This window comes from Lathamus discolor, chromosome 9 (genome assembly GCF_037157495.1).
Source record: "Lathamus discolor isolate bLatDis1 chromosome 9, bLatDis1.hap1, whole genome shotgun sequence".
Taxonomy (NCBI): Eukaryota; Metazoa; Chordata; class Aves; order Psittaciformes; family Psittacidae; genus Lathamus; species Lathamus discolor.
Window position 1 is genome coordinate 23,382,541 of NC_088892.1, and position 18,654 is coordinate 23,401,194.

An 18,654-nucleotide genomic window follows, 5' to 3' on the forward strand; every position below is an offset into this window, starting at 1 on the left:
GGAGCCTCCCAGTCCCTGGGAATGAGAGCCTCTGATGGCAGGTAGCACTTAAATGCACCCATCCCTTATGGATGCATTCCCCCTCAGGGGTGTATGAACCCCCTCAGGGAAGCATGAGTGTGATGGGGGCCTGCAGCCCATCCTGAGATAGGCAATTACCCTGTTGCATCCCTGGTCATTTTGCATCCAAACCTCCTTGGTTAAAAGCATCTCCTGGCTGCATAAATGCTACCTGCTCTAGTGGAAAGTGTCTCTGCCTGTGGCAGGGGGTTGGAACTGGATGAGCTTTAAGGTCTCTTCCAACCCAGACCAGTCTGGGATTCTATGTTCTGCCTCAGCTCATGGTCCTGCCAATGCTGCTCATGCTCCTGTGCTTCTGCCAACCCTGCCAGTGAGGACCTGCTCTCCACCCCTGGCATAGCATGCTTCCCAAGCCCCAGTCGAGCACTTCCAGCTCAGACACATCTCTGCTTTGCTTTGTCTCCATCCCCAGGGCTGCACGGGGCTCATCTTACTGCACTTTGGGGCAAAGGGGAAAGCTCAGCCCCCTTGCCCCAGAGTGATCCTGTGATCCCAGCCAGTGCTGTGGGCTGGGGAGTGGCGACAGGCAAATGGGAGCTGGCTCAGTGCCTTGTTGGACAGAAGACATTGCCCACCCCACCGCATGACCCCTTTGCAGGCAGGGAGAGCCTGGGCTGCTCTGTGTGTCCCCAGGCCGGATGTGTGGGCACACAAACAGCCACGCTCTTCTGGAAGGCTCAGCCCAGGGAGGGGGTGTCTGGTGGGCAGGGGGTCCCTGCATCCCGGCCACCACCTCCCTGCACCCCTGAGGTTGAAGGGCCGGCGCAGCTGGGCTTGGATGTTTGGGGAGCACTTTCCTTCCAGCCGTTTCCCCGAGGTTTGTTCCTGGATTTCTTTGCTTTGCTTTTCCTGTTGCTGCCCTGGCTATTCACACGCCATCCCTCTTGAGTGCCAAGGCTGGCCCTGAAAGGGCTGGTGCATTAGGGAGTCTCTGCACGCTGCCTCCGGAGCTGGCTGTGCCAGCGATCACCAGCCACTTCAAAGCGCTTCCTCTCCCGGCCCTCCCACCGGCTGCTGGGGCTGGCGGACCCCCTCCATCCCCAGCTCTAGGCCAGTGCCAAGGAAGCAGGGTCCGCATTATGGCTGGAGGAGGGGGATGATACAAGACGCAGTGAAACATCTCAGGCACGCTCATCTCTTGGTTCTCCCTCCCCGTCAGCTCTGCTCATGGGCAGAGTTTCTTTGCAGCCCATCTGCAGTTGCCTCTGGTCACCTCCCTGATGTGCCCTCTGCCCTCACCAGGCTTTGCTGGCTCAGGGACCAGCAGATCTCCTGAGCTGGCCGTTTGGGAATCCAGGCATGATGTGCTGATAATTAAAGCACCTGAACACTGACACTGCCATTGGCTCAAACCGAGTCCCTTGAGATGAGACACAGGCTTCCCAGTCCCTCATTTGTGCATCCGTTAGTAGTGCCTGAGGTAAGGATCGTGCACCTACAGTGCTGATTGTTTTGGGCTGTGTCATTTGAACATTGGCTTGCTCTGGAATATTAATGATTATTATTTGTAAGGCCACATATGAGCAGTGAATAAGCTCTCCTCTTACAGAGCAGTATTTTGGCGGTTTAAAATGCCTCAGCTCCCACCTCATTGGAGTTTTCATTATTTCTGCCACTCCTAAGCTCAGCATATTCCATAGCAGCCAAAGGACTGAGAATTTATCAGAATTTATCCCTTTGACAAAAAGAAAATCTCCATTTCCAGACCCAGTTGCCCACAATAATTTCCTATATGGACCTTTACTATGTGCCAGTCTCCTCCGTGCACACTGGTCCCTTCACTGGGAGCAAGGTATGGCTGGTGCCAGGGGAGTTGATAGCTTTGAGGCTCAGATTTTCTGTGAAAATAATGCTGCCCACCTGAAGAGCACGCGTGCACACACGGTACAGAACCTATGTGCAAAATGCAGCTCTGCCCTTTGCTTTGTGCTGCCAACACTTGCAGCCTATGCTTGGCTATGGTAGGTGCTGCTTTTCCCTTCACCACCAGTCTGGGCAGAAGCTCTTCCCTGTGAGGGTGCTGAGGCGCTGGCACAGGGTGCCCAGAGAAGCTGTGGCTGCCCCATCCCTGGCAGTGCTCAAGGCCAGGTTGGACACAGGGGCTTGGAGCAAGCTGCTCCAGTGGAAGGGGTCCCTGCCCGTGGCAGGGGCTGGAGCTGGAGGAGCTTTAAGGTCCCTTCCAACCCAAACCATTCCATGATTCTATGAGCAGGTGGATGTCATTTTCAGAGGCGAAAGGTGTGGCTGCCCTGCACATAGCAGCCCTCCCTAGTTTTTACTGCCCTAATCTCTCTAGCTGGGTCTGTGCAGAGCCCACGATGCTGCAGGGACAAATGTGCCAGTCCAGCATCTTGCTCTGCTGTGCAAGGCTGGCTGGAGCTCCCAGCAGCTCCTGGGCTCGAGATGCACTTCAGATGCTTTGTGGGAGAAGCATTGTGGCTTCTCCGCTGCTTTCCAAGGAGTAAACGTGTCTGAGTACTGGCTGAGGCTTCCCTATGGCTGTGTGACTCCTGCAGTGCTCCCTTGCTGGAAGGCTTCTCACCAGCCTCCTGTGTAACCTGGTGGCTTGCAGAGCTGGCCTGGTGCTCCTAGGGCGTGATTTGCAGAGGTGAGGGTGGGTGTTTGTGCTGGTGGGGGCAGGAGAGCGTGAGATATAGTGCTTTTATGGAGTGTGCACAAGGATGCAGATTAGTCCTCTACATCACCCATGGACAGGGAGGGGCAGGGCAGTACTGCAGGATGCTGCAGTCCTGGAGCAAGGGCCACCCAACACAGGTCCAAGGGCAGCTGCCCCTGCCTATGGGGTGGTGCAGCAGCAGGGTCAGCAGCTGTCACAAGTCCTGGTCCTATTCCTTGTCAGTCCTGGAGGAGCACCTGAGCCAGTGTGACCACCAGCATGTCTGCCTCTGGCTGTATGTGGCCATCAGATGTGGTAGCTGCTGTGGGGTCCTGCTCCCCATGGCACTGCTGCAACTGTGTGAATGCCTCCTGCACTGAGGAGGGGGTGCTGAGGCTGCCCACAGCCACCCTGAGCAGATGTCTGGGTCAGGAAAAGTGTCAGCTCAGGTTCCTGCTCTTCTCTTATCCACGCCATGCTGAGCCAGAGGCTCCAAGGACTGAGGCTCCTCTCCCTCCTTTATCTCTGTTTGCACTGGTGTCAGTGCTGTTGGCACAGTTTACTTAAGATAGCATAAATCTTGTGTGGATGCCCCTGCTTCAGGGAAAGTGATTTCATTTTTTACTGAACTTGAGCTTAAATCTTCCTAGAGCCTTCAGATAAGACCATGTGCATTCTTCCTATCAGCCTGAACAATGTCACTTCACAGTCAGCTTACAGTGAAGTGGAACAACAGGCATTCACACTGGGTGAGTGGAGGACATTTTTGATTGGTAAAGAAGTAAGAGCCTCGAGTCCTTTTGGTTTTTCCAGCTTGAATCCATAAGCTTAAACACACCCTCATGAGGGTGGGTGCTCTGTGGCTCTGTGTGGTGGCCTTTGCCAGTACAGAGGAAGATCTCTGGACCTGGGGGTCCTGGTGGACAAGTTGTCATGAGTCAGCAATGTGCCCTTGTGGCCAAGAGCAGTGGTGTCCTGAGCTGCATTAGGAGGAGCAGGTCAAGGGAGGTGACCGTCTCTCTCTACTCACCCCTGGTGAGGCTTCATCTGGAGCACGGTGTCCAGTTCTGAGCTCCCCAGTATAAGAGCAACATGAAGCTCCTGGAGCAGGTCCAGCAAAGGGCTACTAGAATGATTAAGGGTCTGGAACACCTTTCGTATGAGAAAAGGCTGAGGGAGCTGGGTCTGTTCAGCTTAGAGAAATCTCAGGGGGGATCTGTTCAATACATAAAGGTATCTGAAGGGAGGGTACCAAGAGGATGGAGTCAGTCTTTGCTCGGTGGTGCCACGCAATAGGACGAGAGGCAGCAGGTATAAATTAAATCACAGGAAGTTCCACCTGAACACGAGGAAGAATTTTTTTACTGTGATTGAGCTTTAGAATAAGTATCTGGGTGGGTTGTGAAGTCTCCTTCCCTGGAGATACTCAAGAGCGGTCTGGACACTGTCCTGAGTGATGTGCTTTAGGTGACCCTGCTTGAGCAGGAAGGTTGGACTAGATGACCTCTGATGATCCATTCCAACCTCAGCCATTCTGTGATCTCCTGGCGTTCTTGAACATGGCAATAACCACTGGAGGGAGGTAATGTAGCAACGTGCAAGACATGGGTGAGGGAAGCAAAGCTGTAATTGCTCTCAGGAGCTGTGTGGAGTCAGTGGGTCCTTGTGGAGGTGAACAATATAGCGAGAGGCAAAGAGCCTGCTGGTTGCAGCAGCCTGTGTTCACCATAAACCCCACTACCTTGGCACCTTCCTGCTGGTGGGGAAGGCTCGTGCTTTGCGTCTGCCATGCCCACAAACTGCCACTGTTCCTCTTGGGCTGCATTACTGCGCTCCTGCTTTGCTTAGCTTCTCAGCACTGCTTTCTACTGTCCCTTCTGTGGTGTGTGTAGCTCAGGTTACTTTAGGCTTGTTCCAGCCATCCCTAGGCTCAAGGGCAGCAGTCTCCAGCCAGATCCCACCTTGCTCAGCCAGGACAGTTGCTCGGGTCACAGGGATGTTGTACACTGCCCTTTCTTACAACCTGACAGCTCCTCATAGCTGGTTACTCCATCCCTGACTGCATGGAGACCTTTGTCTCCTGAAGGAGACCAGGCTGGAGGGCTGCCGTCCAGTTGATCCCAAGGTTTTAACAGCACCAGGGCCCTTGGCAGTGGAAATGGATCTCTAGCTGCTTGTGATGGGCTTCCCATCTCTGAAGCACAGTGCGGATGAAGGCTTGTGCCTGCAGTCTTCATTAGAGAAAACCCTTAGCAGTCCCAAGGAGGTTGGCGCACAGCATCGATGAGCCAATATTGCACAAGTACTTTGCATTTTGCTTTCTGGGCTTGCAGCTCTTCCTAATGAAGATGCAGTAGGTCAAGCTTGCAGCCTCCTGCAAACGGGCTGACGGGAGCGCAGGGAGGGAAGGAGGTAGCAGTAAGGGGGGATTCTGGGGCCAGGGGGCTGGGGTGAGAGCTTGCGGGGATGGCAGTGGTGTTGGGTGAAAACAGGAGAACGATGTGAGGAGCTCAGAGGATGGCTGGGTGGTGAAGCAGGAGTTAGGGAGGCAGGGCTGGGGCATGGAGGCGGTAGGCTGGGAGGTGAACTCTGAGTCAGAGGAAATCAGGACGGCACTGGAGACAGCAGAGCCATCACTGCCCCAGGCAGGAGCAGCTCCACCTCACCTCTTCCTGGCAGTGTGTGTCTCACCTGGTCACACCAGGCCGTTCTGCCAGAGCTTTCCTGCCCTTTTTGCCAGGAAGGTTTTCTTCTCATCCAGCTTCGGGCTGCCTTGGGTAGCCCCAGGGCTGCCTGTGCTCTGCACAGTGGAGGGGGAGTTGCTCCTCCACCTCACCGCCTTGCAGTGGCCTTTCCTGTGCTGGGGTGCTGCTGTAGTTCCCATCACTCTGCTCCCAGGATTCACATGACCCACCTCCTGCAAGCTTTTCATGCCTGCAGATTTTTCAGTCTTGTAAAAGGGATTTTTCAGTCCTTTAAAAGGGATTTTTCCAGACTTCTGGTCGTTGCTCCTGACTCTGGGTCATATCTGCTGAAGGTGTTGTGCAAGCATCCTGCCCTGATGGGGCTGCCCCACAGCCATTTCAGAAATCTTACTCCCCTATCACAGATCCCTTTTAAATGCAAATCCTGTCCCACTCCACGCTGCCATCTCTGTTATCTCTCACCCGGGTCGCCTGCAGGATCCCACTCCCGGTGTGGCAATAAGAATAACTGGTCTTCCTGTCCTGTACTCACCTCGTTGTAGCTCGATCCAGCTGTGGGGCTGCCCCTCGCTCACAGGAGCCTTGTTTGAGGCTGTGCGGATCCCTTGCTGCAGTGGCGATTGGGCCCTTTGGCGATGGCAGCAGGGATCAGCAGGTGCCTGGCAGGACCCTGCAGCCCTGTGTGTCTGGGAGAGGCCCCGGGGCAGCGCAGGCACAGGGCAGGCAGTCCTGCCCTGGGGAAACCCTGCTGTCACTGCCGAGGGCACCCTCACCCAGGGATCTTGTTTGGTGCAGGCACTGGGCAGCAGAGCACCGCAGGTGCTAGTCTGCAGCTCTAAAGGGATAACAGGAGCACAGCCTCTTCCGGAAATTTGGGGCTGATGGCACTCCTCGGCTTTGTGCTCACAAGGGCATGGAGCCTTGGTAAAGGTCTGCACTGTGTCTGCTCCCTGCCAACCCAAAGGCCACATCTTCTGGCCCACGCCAGCATCACGCAGCTCAGGAGGCGACGTGTTCGGTGCTCAGCATGTGCCACCTACAACAGCATCCCACAGTGCTGGGCTGAGGTTGCTGGCCCTGGCACCATGGGTTTGCTAAGCATCATGTAACAACTGGGGCACTCAGGATGTTACAGAAATCAGTATTTTTTGGGTTCTGCCTTGATCGGGGCCAGCTGGTTGGTGCCTTTGCAGTCAGCCATGTGCCTAGTGTCTGAGCAAGGGAGTTGGTACAGGGCACCGGGCCGTGCACGGAGGTGCCTGTCACAACGGCTCCCTGCAGTGCGCCACGGGGGGCTCGTGCTGCGGCACTCGTGGTCTGTGGCGTAGCTGTGCTAGGCAGGAGCGGCCATGTGCTGCGAGGTGGTGACAGGCGGGATCCCAGGTGGAGGCCAGAGGCTGCCCAGGGCAGCCCTTCACGTGGCTGTCTGTCGGCAGGGGCGGCAGAGCTGGGAGCAGGGGTCCTGCTTGCACCTGGGAGAGGAGCCTTGCCCTGGTGCCAGGAGCCGAGGGGCTGCACGCACGTGGGGCCAGGCTGGGGCGCAGGAGGATCAGCGAGCGCCTGCGAAGGCTGATCCAGCACCGGCGCCGGTGCCGCCGCAGGCCCCGTGCAGGAGCGGGGAAGGGGCCCGGGGGAAGCAGCTCCCGGGGCGGTGCTGCCGCTGCCCTGGCGCTGGCAGAGGTGCAGTGTGAGTACCAGCGGCGCTGTGGGGCACAGGCCTGGCCCCAGCGGCTCTGCTATCACGCTATTTTTGAATTCTCTTTTGTTGTTTTGTTTCTTTTTTGTTGTTGTTTTGGTTTACGTTTTTGTTCCGTTTTGGTTTTGTTTTCCTTTCTGTTCTGTCTCCTCGTGTTTGGTCCCTAGGAGCCAGCGCTAAGAAACAGGGCGAGGACTTAGCGGATAATGACGGTGATGAAGACGAAGGTATTTCTGTGCTTGAGGCTGCCACTGCATGACACGCAAAGCAACTCCGTTTGCCTGCCACCCGCTGCCATCCCCAGGGAGCCCTGTGTGTGTCCGTGTGCCGCAGGCGGGCACAGGGCGGGGGGCAGGCTGGCTGGCTGTGCAGGCGCCCAGGCCCTTCCCCTCCTCGGGACTCGTGGGGTGTCCTCTGCTTTAGGAGGAGTTTGCTCCCACTTGAGCGAGGGCAGGCAGGGAGCATGGCAGCCTGGGAGGAGAGGTGCCCTGGGGCACCTGGGCCATTTCACCCTGAGCCCAGTCACACCCCACCACCAGCCTCATCCCTCTGGACTTGGTGACACAGAGCTGGGAGCCAGCGACCTCCTCCCGCATCCGGGCCTGCCGCGGGCGTTGCCGTGGACTGGCCATGCCAGCAGCTTGGCAACCTTGGCGCCTGCAGGGCCGTGCGCAGGAGACCCACAGTGCGCTTGGACACGGTTTCTGTTCAGTTCTCTCCTTCTGCACTCAACATGAGCAAGGTCTTGCTTGCCACCAGAGCATAAGCACCGGCTGAGGCAGAGCGAGTGAGCTTTCAGCAGATGTGATCCTAGATTTGCGCCAGGGCTAAGCGAGCTGCAGAATAAGCTATTTTTAGTGAACCAGGGTTGTTCATCTGCAGGGTGTGGAGCCGGTGAGTTTGGCTGCAGGGATGTGAAGAGGAGGCAGCAGGAGAGGTTGGCCAGGGTGCAGCCCTGATGTGCAAGGACAGTAAACCCTCATGGTGTGCAGGAGTCCCAGTGCAGCTCAAGCACAACCTGGCAGATGGCGTTTAGGAAACAGACGAAAAGCTTTTTCCTTGGCAGGACCACAGCCCCATTGTTTTCTCCCACTGACCTGTGCCCCGGGATCTCTTGTACCAGGGTGTAAACTGGCATTCAGCCTAAGTAACTTAACTGTGCTAAATCCTGCACATTAAAACGTGCTGCAGCCACTGGGAGCCATTGTGGTACATCTGCACATTGCTGCCATTCTGCTGCAAGGAAGTCCCTTTGTACGCTGGTGGGAGCATGTGGCAGGGAGGAGAGGACACAGACATGGATGTTCCTGCACTTTGCATTTCAAGCAGGTGGTTTCTGGGAAGAGTTCTGCTGTAGCTCTGCTGCATGGGCAATGTCTGTCCCCGAGACCCTGCAAATGCTTTTTGCTCCCCAGGTCTGTGCATTTGCCTGGCTTCATCCTGGCGATAGAAAAAGTGCCAGCACAGGTTTTGGCATATGCTCATTTTCCCGGATGGAAGAGCTTTTCCATATGGAAGGGAGGCCACCCTTAGCCATGCCTCAGGCCACAGCTGGAGGTGGGGGATGTGAGAGGTACCCATCAGCAACCCTCTGCCATGGGCAAGACACAGGGAGGTGTGGACATGGGCAGGGGTTAGGTGCTGAGCATCCCTGGCCAAGCATCCCTGCTGCGCGGTGCTGCTGTACCTGCGGGACCGTGGCAGGGCTGGCTCCTGCCTGGGGCCTGGGGCCGGGGCTGGCAGCGAGCTGCCCCAGCAGGCAATGCAGCCCACCAGGGCGAGGTGCTGGGTGCGGGTGAGCGTGAGGGAGGGCAGAGTCCATCAGTGCTGGGCACCACAGCTGCAACCACCTCCTCCATCAAACATGGGCGAGATGGACCAGGAGCAGAGCATGGGTGTTCTTCCCTGTGCCTGGGCTTGGCTCCAGGAGGGACCCCAGGCCAGTGGGGCAGAAGGGGAAGGATGTTCCTCTGGACAGGGCCGGTCGAGAGAGGGAGTGTGGCTGCTCCCTGTCCCCTAGGCTCCCACAGTCCTTCCTCCCCAGCCCTCAGGGCCCCATTCCCCAGTGTCACTCCATGCCTCATGCCCTGTCCTCGTCTGGACGCTGTGCTCACCTCCCTGACACACACACATGCACACACTATCTGCCTCATCACCATGTGTATGTCTGGGCACTGGGGTGCCATGGGTTCACAGTCAGGCAGCTGGCAGGTTTCTACCTTCCCAGAATGGATGGGAATGGGGGGTGTGGGGAGAGCCAGATGTTGGAGCACCCACAGTTGCCCCTGCTGCCTTCCAGGTCCTGCACACCCCCATCCCTGCCCCCTGCAATGCCAGCTTCCAGGACTCCTGGAACTGAGGGCTTGGGTCCAGCCAAAGACAGGACATGGGGCTACATCCTGGGGCTGGGATCTGCAACTCCCACCCACAACAGAGGTGCCGTTGGTCTGGCTCCCACATACAGCCAGAGCAGCTGGGTACAGCTGGCATCTCTCCCAAGTGTGATGAGACCCCCAAGGGGACAGCAGGGCAGAGGTGGTGCAGAAAGGGGCTGGCAGGGATGGTTCAGTGGTCGTTGGCCTTGGAGGTCCATGCTATGACCACCAGGAGAGCTGTGGGTTTGGTTTCTAAGCCCCTGTCCCCAGTCCTGGCAGCTGGCATTGCCCTCGTCCTTGGTCTGCCTGTGGGGCAGGGTACTGCAGCCATCAGCAGGGTCCTGTGTTTAACCACCTCTCCTTCCAGACATCCGGGACAGCGGGGCCAAGCCGGTGATGGTGTATATCCACGGTGGCTCATACATGGAGGGCACGGGAAACATGATAGATGGCAGCGTCCTGGCCAGCTACGGGAACGTGATTGTCATCACCCTGAACTACCGCGTTGGAGTGCTTGGTATGGGCTGGCCAGCGTGGGTGCAGCAGGGCAGTGGGACCAGCAGCCACAGCTGGTGGGTGCAGAACCAGACATGAAATGGGAGGAATGGGACCCAACAGGACGGGAGCTGCACTGTGACAGGCTGCCTCCACCCTCTGCCCCGGACACTGGGGTGCAGTGGGGTCTGGTTCCTGGCACTGGCCCCCTCCAGGCGCATTTACACAACCTGGCTCAGCTGAAAGCAAATATTGGTCTGCAGTTAAATAAATAATAAATGTGCTTACCCAGCATCTCTTCCTGAGAGGGCTCAGAGCAGTGAGCTGTCAGTGGTACGGCCTGGCTGCCCCTGGGGACCCAGCAGCTCTCCCTCCTCAGGCACGGGCTGTCCCCAAGCCAGCTGAGCTACTGGGACCCCTGCAGCCCCCCACCGTGCCCTGGCTCTCTGCAGAAGGGGTCACAGAAAGGTGTTGGGTGTCATATAGGGGAGGGTCGCAGTTCTGATTTCATGAGCCCTGGTGACCTAAGGAGGTGAAATGGAGGCACAGGGTCAAAAGGCAGTGCTATCCCCTGTCTGCTGCAGCAGAACCCCCCATGACCTGGGACATGAGATCTGCCTGGAGCATCACTGCTGCCTCCCTTAGCAGCAGGTAGAACAAGGGGTGCGGAGGTTTGAGGAGAGCTCCTTCTCAGTCAAACTGCTGCAGGGCCAGCTCTCTCCCAAGCCATCCAATGTGGCACGGCTGCGCTCCTGACCAGTACCCATGGCAGCATATCTCTCTGACAGCCTCCAGACCCCACAGTCTCCTGGGGAAGATCGCAGTTAAAATAGGCTTTCCAGTAAAAACAAGCCTATTCAAGATATTTCAATATTTAAAGTCAACTCTCCTAAGACAGATAGGAGCAAATTTAAGAGACATACGTCACAATACGAAATAAGACTTTAATGGTGTCATTATTATCTCCATTGAGGTGGTGCAGTGTGCCAGGCCAGAGCACTTCCAGTGCTGGAGCAGCAGCATCAGCGCCACTCCCTGCCTGCCAGGGTTATCTGCCTGGATTTTACCTCAGCACCTTGGTTTTGGCTTCCTTCTTCGAGTCAAAGCAAATGAAACACTGATAGCTTATCTTGGGTGTTGCCTTTGCTATTGAAAACATTTCTCAGCATCTTCCTCACTGCGAGACATTGTATTTTAAGCTGCAGTGAGTTCCCCTCTGCCCAGCCCACCTCCTTACATTTATAGAGCAAATGCTAGTTTGCATTGCTAGTCCACGGACGGCATTGGCTGTGCCCACACTCAGCCTGCCTGCAGCCACCACTGCTTTCTCATCTTTCCTTAAGAGAGTGCGTGAGGTGTCTTGACGTGTTATTAGCACAGCTGGTGAGGCAAGGGTAAGGACAAGGCTTCATGCCCATCACTCACAGCCCTTCACCCCTCTGCGCTGCACAGAGGGTGGCTGGAGCTCAGTGGTGTCCCTTCTCCAGCTTAGAGCTCACAGAACTTTCTCGGTAATGGGGTCTCGTGCTGTGGTAGGACAGGGACCTATAGAAGCTCCTCTAGGCCAGGGGAAGGGAGGTGGGAGGTCAGGATACCCCCTGCTTCCTCATCCCTAACCAGGCTCCCCTTGACTCACAGGGTTCCTGAGCACGGGGGACCAGGCTGCCAAGGGCAATTATGGGCTGCTGGATCAGATACAGGCGCTGCGCTGGGTCAGTGAGAACATCGCCTTCTTTGGGGGAGATCCCTTGCGGATCACTGTCTTCGGTTCCGGCATCGGTGCCTCCTGTGTCAGCCTGCTCACCCTCTCCCACCACTCTGAAGGTAGGTGCCAGCTGTGCCTGAGGATGCTGCGGCTGCTGATCGAAGCTGGTACCAGCAGCCACCCCAGCCGAGTCAGGGCTGTGGTTTAAGTAGTCACTGGTGAGAGTGGAACCCAGGGCTGGGAAGCAAAACCTTCTCATCATGGGCAGGGAAAGGGCAGCAGCAGAGCACATGGGAGCCAGGGATGGAGCTGGTGCTCTCAGGACTTGGGGCTGCAGCCCAGGCCGAGCACCTGGGTGTGGGGAGAGGTGGGGACCCCTCCTGCAGCTCTTTGCCCATGTGCAGGTGTGGAGGGGGTGCAGGATATCTTGCAGGGCACTGAGAGCACAGATCACGGTGCTCGGAAAGGCATTCATACTGGAATAGAGGGGAAGCCAGACCTGAGTCTGGGGAGGCATGGAGCACCCCATCTTGTGAGACTGGGCGAGCTGTGGAAACGCAGTGGAAGTGATATGGTTGATATCTGTAAATATAGCGGAGTGTTTACTCTAGATAAAGAAATGAATTCCTTATGCTAGAAGATTGTGTTGCCATAAGAGCAAATGCATGTAAACCACCCACAAAGATTTACATTGAACACTAGGAAAAAAATTAACCATGGGAGTAGAGGTGTTCTCAGTAAATGTCCTAAAGGAAATGGCAGGCACAAAGCCTGAACTGGTACACAGGTAACTAGTCTGCCAGGGTCTTGGTCACAGGGCTTTGTACGAGGGTGCATCCCTCTTCTAGTGCTGTGCTTCCAAGCATAGTGCAAGGGAGAAGATTAGGCATAAGGGCAATGGATACAGGCATGAGTTTGCACCTCAGAGACACACACAATTGCACTTGAAGCTGTTGGAAAGAGCTGCAGCCCAGCTCAAGAGCCTAGGAACCACACAGGAATGGAGACCTTCAGCAATGCTGATGGCATGGTGGAGGGTTTATGGGAGGAGTCTGGTACTGGCCAGGCTGCTTGCAAAGCCTTCCTCTGGCCCAGGGAGCTGTTGATGGACTGATTGCCCCAGTATTGAAAGCAGGAATGATCTCAGACCAGGCTGCTGCAAAGGTGGTTGCACCAGCACCAGCATCATGGTCTGCCTGGCAGTACTTGACGTGGAGGTTTGCAGGTGCTGCTGGTGTTAGCTGTAGTAAGAGGCGGCAGAGCCTGTGCTCATGATAGGGAATGAAGGGCAGCATCCTGCTGAGCCCAGACCTGCCACAGAGCTCGTAGGATGCTGGTGCACCATGGAGTCAAAGGCAAGCCCAAAACACCTCTCCCAGTTTTATCCAGCTGCTCTTTATGGTTAAATTTGCCTGATTCCAGCATACCATTCCGCCACCCCCATGCACAGACCCACTGCTGCGCTGGGCTCTGCTTCCCACTGATGACCCTTCCCCAGGAGCACATCCCCGCTGCCCATCAGCGTGCCCAGTGGTCATAGCCAGCTGCCAGCCTCTCCCTGGATGGCCCGGGGAACTGGAGAGGCTAAGACATGCTGCCATGGCTCAGGGGATCAGAGAATGCAGAGGGGCTCCAGAGCTTTTCGTGTGGGGAGATATTCCAAGCATGGGATAACCCACCAGGTTCTGTGCTCCCTCTGTGCTGGGGCCAGGACACAGCCAGCACTAACTCACCCTGTGCAGAGTGCTCCTGCTCTCGGGGTGGCTGCTCCCACTGCTGAGCAACCCTTGGCTCCCCAAGGACCAGAGCTCTGGGGGATGCTCTGCCCCACAGGCCTGACAACAGAGGCATGTCTGGACCCTGGTGGGCAGCTGCTTCCCAAAGCTGAAAGCACATATGGAGCTGTGTTGCCTGCTCAGGCCACGTCTGTTCTGGGTGAGCCCCTTTCCCTGCTGCCACAGGGTGCTCAGGGCACTTGTGCTCTGCCTGTACTCCTGCAGGGGCACCCAGTGCCTGAAGTGACCCCCTCTGTCATCCTGCTCCCCTGTGCCAGCTCCTGAGCAGGATGCTCCTGGAGCTGTTGGCTTGGGGAAATGTTAATGGGTATTAGACTACAATAAACTTCAGGAAAGTGTGAGTTATACCCACATTGCCGCTGATGACGTTGCAGTGCTAGAGCAGGGTGGGACCTCACTGCTTTTGGGGTTTCTGGGGTAGGATTCTCAGCTACCGAAAGCCGCACTGGGCACTGGGCAGGCAGCAGCTCTTCAGCACACAGGAGGAGATGCTTTTGACAGACAAAACCAGAGGATGTTTTGCTTGTGTTAGATGTTGAGTAGGGTGTAGGAAAGGAGCACAAGTAAATCTTTGCAGATTTCTGAGCAACAGGCAGGGCAGGGAATGCTCTGCAGCTGCAGGGGCCTGTGTGGGGCTGTGCCACCCCTCTGTGGATACCTAGAGCTCTGTGTGCCCTCCTACCCTTGTACAGTCACCCTGGGCAGAGTGGGCACAAGGGCGGGGAGTATTTCATAGGCTGAAAGCTCCTGCAGAAAGAATCATAGAATGATTTCAGTTGGAAAGGACCTTAAGATCATGAAGTTCCAACTGTCCTGCCACGGGCAGGGACACCTTCCACTGGAGCAGCTTGCTCCAAGCCCCTGTGTCCAACCTGGCCTTGAGCACTGCCAGGGATGGGGCAGCCACAGCTTCTCTGGGCACCCTGTGCCAGCGCCTCAGCACCCTCACAGGGAAGAGCTTCTGCCTTATCTCCAACCTGAACTTCCCCTGTTCCAGTTTGAACCCATCACCCCCTGTCCTATCACTACAGTCCCTGATGAAGAGTCCCTCTTCAGCATTCATGTAGCCCCTTTCAGACACTGGAAGCAGCCTCAATATTCTCAGCCTGTCTTTATATGGGAAGTGCTTCATCCCCTGATCATCCCCATGGCCAACATAAGAAAAAAGGTTTTCTTTGTTCATGCTGAGTGTGAAAGGCCAGGGAGGGGATGCCAGGTGTAATGCATTCATAGCACTTCTTAGAGTGCTCCTCTCCATCACAGGAGTGGCTGGAGGCAGGCAGAGATTGCAGGGATGTGCTTTTGGTCCAGGAGTCTCCTCTCTGGGATTGGGTTCTTGCCTTGTCCTGCTTCTGGCAGGGCACCCAGAAGCCAGAATGCCCCTAAGGTTGTAGACTGGTTTTTATGGCCAGATGGTGACACCTCTTAGGAAGCAGGTCTGCGTGCTTGGCTGCCTAGGTAGCCTGGGTAGAAGGGAGCAGCATGGAGAGAGGCTGGGGATGGAGGGGCTCATCCCCGACTTTCCAGCCATGAAAAATACTGTTGTGCCAGTGTAGCGCTTCTCAAGTAACATTAGGCTTTCTGCCACTAAACACTGCATCTGCCTGTGATGTCCTTTGCTGCCCCATCCAGGCCCAGTGCCTGTGGTGTGGTCCTCCGTGCATCACAGTGACGCCGGGTGCCTGGCACCCTCACTGCTGTGGCAGGGGAGCTGCTGCCAGCTGTAAATGCTGTGAGGCAGGAAGGGAGTGCTCAGTGTTGCAGTGTTTCATCAAAGCAAAAGGCCATGAAATGACCTCAAAAAAGCTCTGCTCCAGAGCACCCATCTTCCTGGGGACAGCCATCTTCCAGGGCAGCCAGCCCTGGAGCAGGGCAGGGAAACTGCACTGAGATGCACCATGAAGATCAGGCAGATTTGTTTTTATTCCATCAAAATAAAACTCATTTTGATCAAGAGCTATTAATGAAGCTGCTAATTTGTGCCTGCTCTGCCAGGTGCTACAAGAGGCAGATGCTGGAGGCTGTTGCAGCACATGCTGTGTCTGGCTGCCAGGGGCACCCATGCCTTCCCTGCCAGCCTCAGCCCACGTAGGTGGGTTGGTTCCTCACCAAAGTGCTGCTTCTCTCCCCAGGCCATGCTGGGGCAGGACCAGTCGCTGCTGTTCAAACCTCTTATACTTCCTTTGCCCCATCTCCTGCTCTGTGAGGGCTGGTGCCCTTCACTGCCAGCTCTGTGTGTGCTCCATCCTCAGCTGGACAAGGCACCCAGCACCCTGCTTGGAGTGGGGCTTGGCACAGACAATCCCAGAGGTGTTTCTAGTCTCAGCTCCTGTGCAAAGCAAAAGGGAAGTCAAGAGCTGGTGGCAGCCTGCAGCACGAGGCACCACCTGGCACAGCCCTGGGCCCACTGTTTGACTCCCCTCTGCTGTGGCAGCCAGCTCTGCAGGACCTGAGATGCATTGGGACCCTCACCTTGGAGGGGAAGAGACAGGGAAGACAGAGCTGCATCTTCCTGCCTGGGCCCCAGCAGGCTGGAGAGCTCTGGGGTGAGCTGCAGGGTAGCGATGCCTCCCTGGGATGCTTATTGGGCTTCAGTAGGGTGCTGGCATGGAGCAGGAGGGCATGGCAGGACTGGGTCCTCACAGATTCCTGGGTCCTCCTGGATCAGGACATGGCCATGCAAAGACACAGCAAAGGGACTCCATCAGGGACACAGCCAGTTGGTGACACCAGCTGCCTGTGCTTCTGCAGACAGGGGTGAGCAGTGGCAGAGTCCAGTCTGGTGGGTCCATCTGGGAAGTGATGCTGCTGGCAGGGAGTGATTGTTGCTGGGACAGCATCTCCTGAGAGACAGGAAACCTCCATCCTGGCCCTTTGGCACGTGGGTGATGCTGCAAAGCAAGCAATCCCATGGCCAGTCTCCAGCTTGTGGGCTGGTAACGGCTTTCTAGGGCAGCAGGAGGTGAAAAACAGAGCTTGTGACTTCCCTTTGTCCCAGTGCATGGGACTGTACATCAGGTACTTGGCAGAGCAAGAACTGTGCGTACAGACAAGAGCTATGGGCATGGTGGCTGGGAGCCAGGAGCCTCCAAACACTTCAGCTGGAGGAAGGTGCATGCTTTCCCCTGCAGGGTGACATGGCCTTGGTTGCACAGGGAGTTTCATGCAGGCACTCCATGATTCAGGGGGCCAGGGGCAGCCTCACAGCCACCATCCTGCTGTGCCAGCAGCTTTCAGGGACCACCTGAGACAGTCCCTCATGCCAAGCTAGTGTCAGGGTCTGACAAGGGCGCAGGCAGCACCCAGGGTGCCAGAGAGGGCTGGCCCAAAAGCAGGGACCCCAGGGTGCACCCCAAGCCTGGCTGCCTTTCATGGCCCCGGAGGCTCCACTTCCTCACCGCCCTTTGTATTCCTAGCACAAGCGCCATTGACATGGGGTTGGAGCGTAGCCACACATTCCTCCGCCTGGGCCAGGGCCTTTGTGGCCCCGTTTTCCAGGGCGAAAGTCCACTCCCTCTGTGTTCCCAGTGGCAGAAAGGCCCTCTTTGTGCATCTGGCAGCGTTCTTCTGCAGGGCCGGCTTGGCACCGAACAGCCCCAGCTGGGCAGGAAGCGGCAGGGAGGGGGGTGAGGGGGACCCTGACAAAGCAGTAGGGTGGGACATGCAGGGTTAATTGTCCCCAAGCAGGCATTAACCCTCCCGCTGCTGCCAGCCTGCAGCCACGCTGCTCCAAGAGGCCACCCTGGGCTGGAGGATGCTCTGAGTGGGGCAGCACATGCCCTCGGGGCTCAGGACACCCTGGGGTGGCTGGACAGCGTGAGCTGCTCAGTGGGCCAGGCTGTGATGTAGCCATGGTCCCGCTCCTCCCCACAGCAGAGGGGTGCCAGGCCATCCCCGGCGGTGGGAGCACAGCAGCCCTTGGTTGCAGCCAGGAGAACCTGCTGCATGCCCAGTCATCACCTGGCCACTCAGTGGCCCTGAGCTGACCCCCTGTGCGAGCCTGCCTCAGAAGGCAGCACAGCCTGGGTCAGGGCCAGGTATGGGCTGGAGTGCTGGCTCCTTGCAGGGGTCCAAGGGCATCAATGTCTTCTCCATGGTGCATCCCATACTGCAGCGCTGGGGTATTGGAGTGGCACTGTGAGCTTCCCCTGCCCCTTGCCTGTCTTCCAGGTCTCTTCCAGAGAGCCATCATCCAGAGCGGCTCTGCGCTCTCCAGCTGGGCAGTGAACTACCAGCCCGTGAAGTACACCAGCATGCTGGCTGACAAGGTGGGTTGCAACGTGCTGGACACAGTGGACATGGTGGACTGCCTGCGGCAGAAGAGTGCCAAGGAGCTGGTGGAGCAAGACATCCAGCCAGCTCGCTACCATGTGGCCTTTGGGCCTGTCATTGATGGGGATGTGATCCCAGATGACCCAGAGATCCTGATGGAGCAGGGCGAGTTCCTCAACTATGATATCATGCTGGGGGTCAACCAAGGTGAGGGCCTGAAGTTCGTGGAGGGTGTGGTGGACCCTGAGGACGGCGTCTCAGGCAGTGACTTTGACTATTCAGTCTCCAACTTTGTAGACAACTTGTATGGCTACCCTGAGGGCAAGGACACCTTGCGGGAGACCATCAAGTTCATGTACACAGACTGGGCCGACAGGGACAACCCTGAGACACGTCGCAAGACTCTGGTGGCTCTCTTCACTGACCACCAGTGGGTAGAGCCATCGGTGGTGACGGCCGACCTGCATGCCCGCTATGGCTCCCCCACCTACTTCTACGCCTTCTACCACCACTGCCAGAGCCTGATGAAGCCTGCATGGTCTGACGCGGCCCACGGGGATGAGGTGCCTTACGTGTTCGGGATCCCCATGATTGGCCCCACAGATCTCTTTCCCTGCAACTTCTCCAAGAACGACATCATGCTCAGCGCTGTGGTGATGACCTACTGGACCAACTTTGCCAAGACGGGGTGAGTGGGGACGGGTGCTGCTGTTCTGGGGGGCAGTGTCCTGCCTGGTGCGGAACACTGAGGCCCCCGTGCCCAGAGGTTAGTGTGCTTCACCTCCAGTGGGGTCAGGGCACAGAGAAAAGCTGAGCACAGGCTAGCTCCTGGAACAGGACCCCACCAAACACAGGGGTGGGGAGGTTGGTTGGCCATTGGTCATCGTGCATGGGATTCGATCAGGATTGGAG

The 18,654-nt window shown here is 57.0% G+C and overlaps 1 protein-coding gene across 5 annotated transcripts in view; it reads left to right on the forward strand.

Annotated features, from left to right (window-relative positions):
* Nucleotides 1–18,654, forward strand: part of NLGN3 (neuroligin 3) — a 42,107-nt gene that overhangs the window by 20,624 nt on the left and 2,829 nt on the right. For 4 of the 5 annotated variants that reach the window (XM_065689582.1, XM_065689584.1, XM_065689583.1 and 1 more), the window contains 4 exons: nucleotides 7,267–7,326; nucleotides 9,842–9,991; nucleotides 11,608–11,793; nucleotides 17,641–18,430. In XM_065689582.1, coding sequence (XP_065545654.1) covers nucleotides 7,267–7,326; nucleotides 9,842–9,991; nucleotides 11,608–11,793; nucleotides 17,641–18,430 — 1,186 coding nt within the window. The remainder of the gene's footprint in view (nucleotides 1–7,266; nucleotides 7,327–9,841; nucleotides 9,992–11,607; nucleotides 11,794–17,640; nucleotides 18,431–18,654) is intronic. The other variant, XM_065689585.1, reaches the window with a different exon arrangement.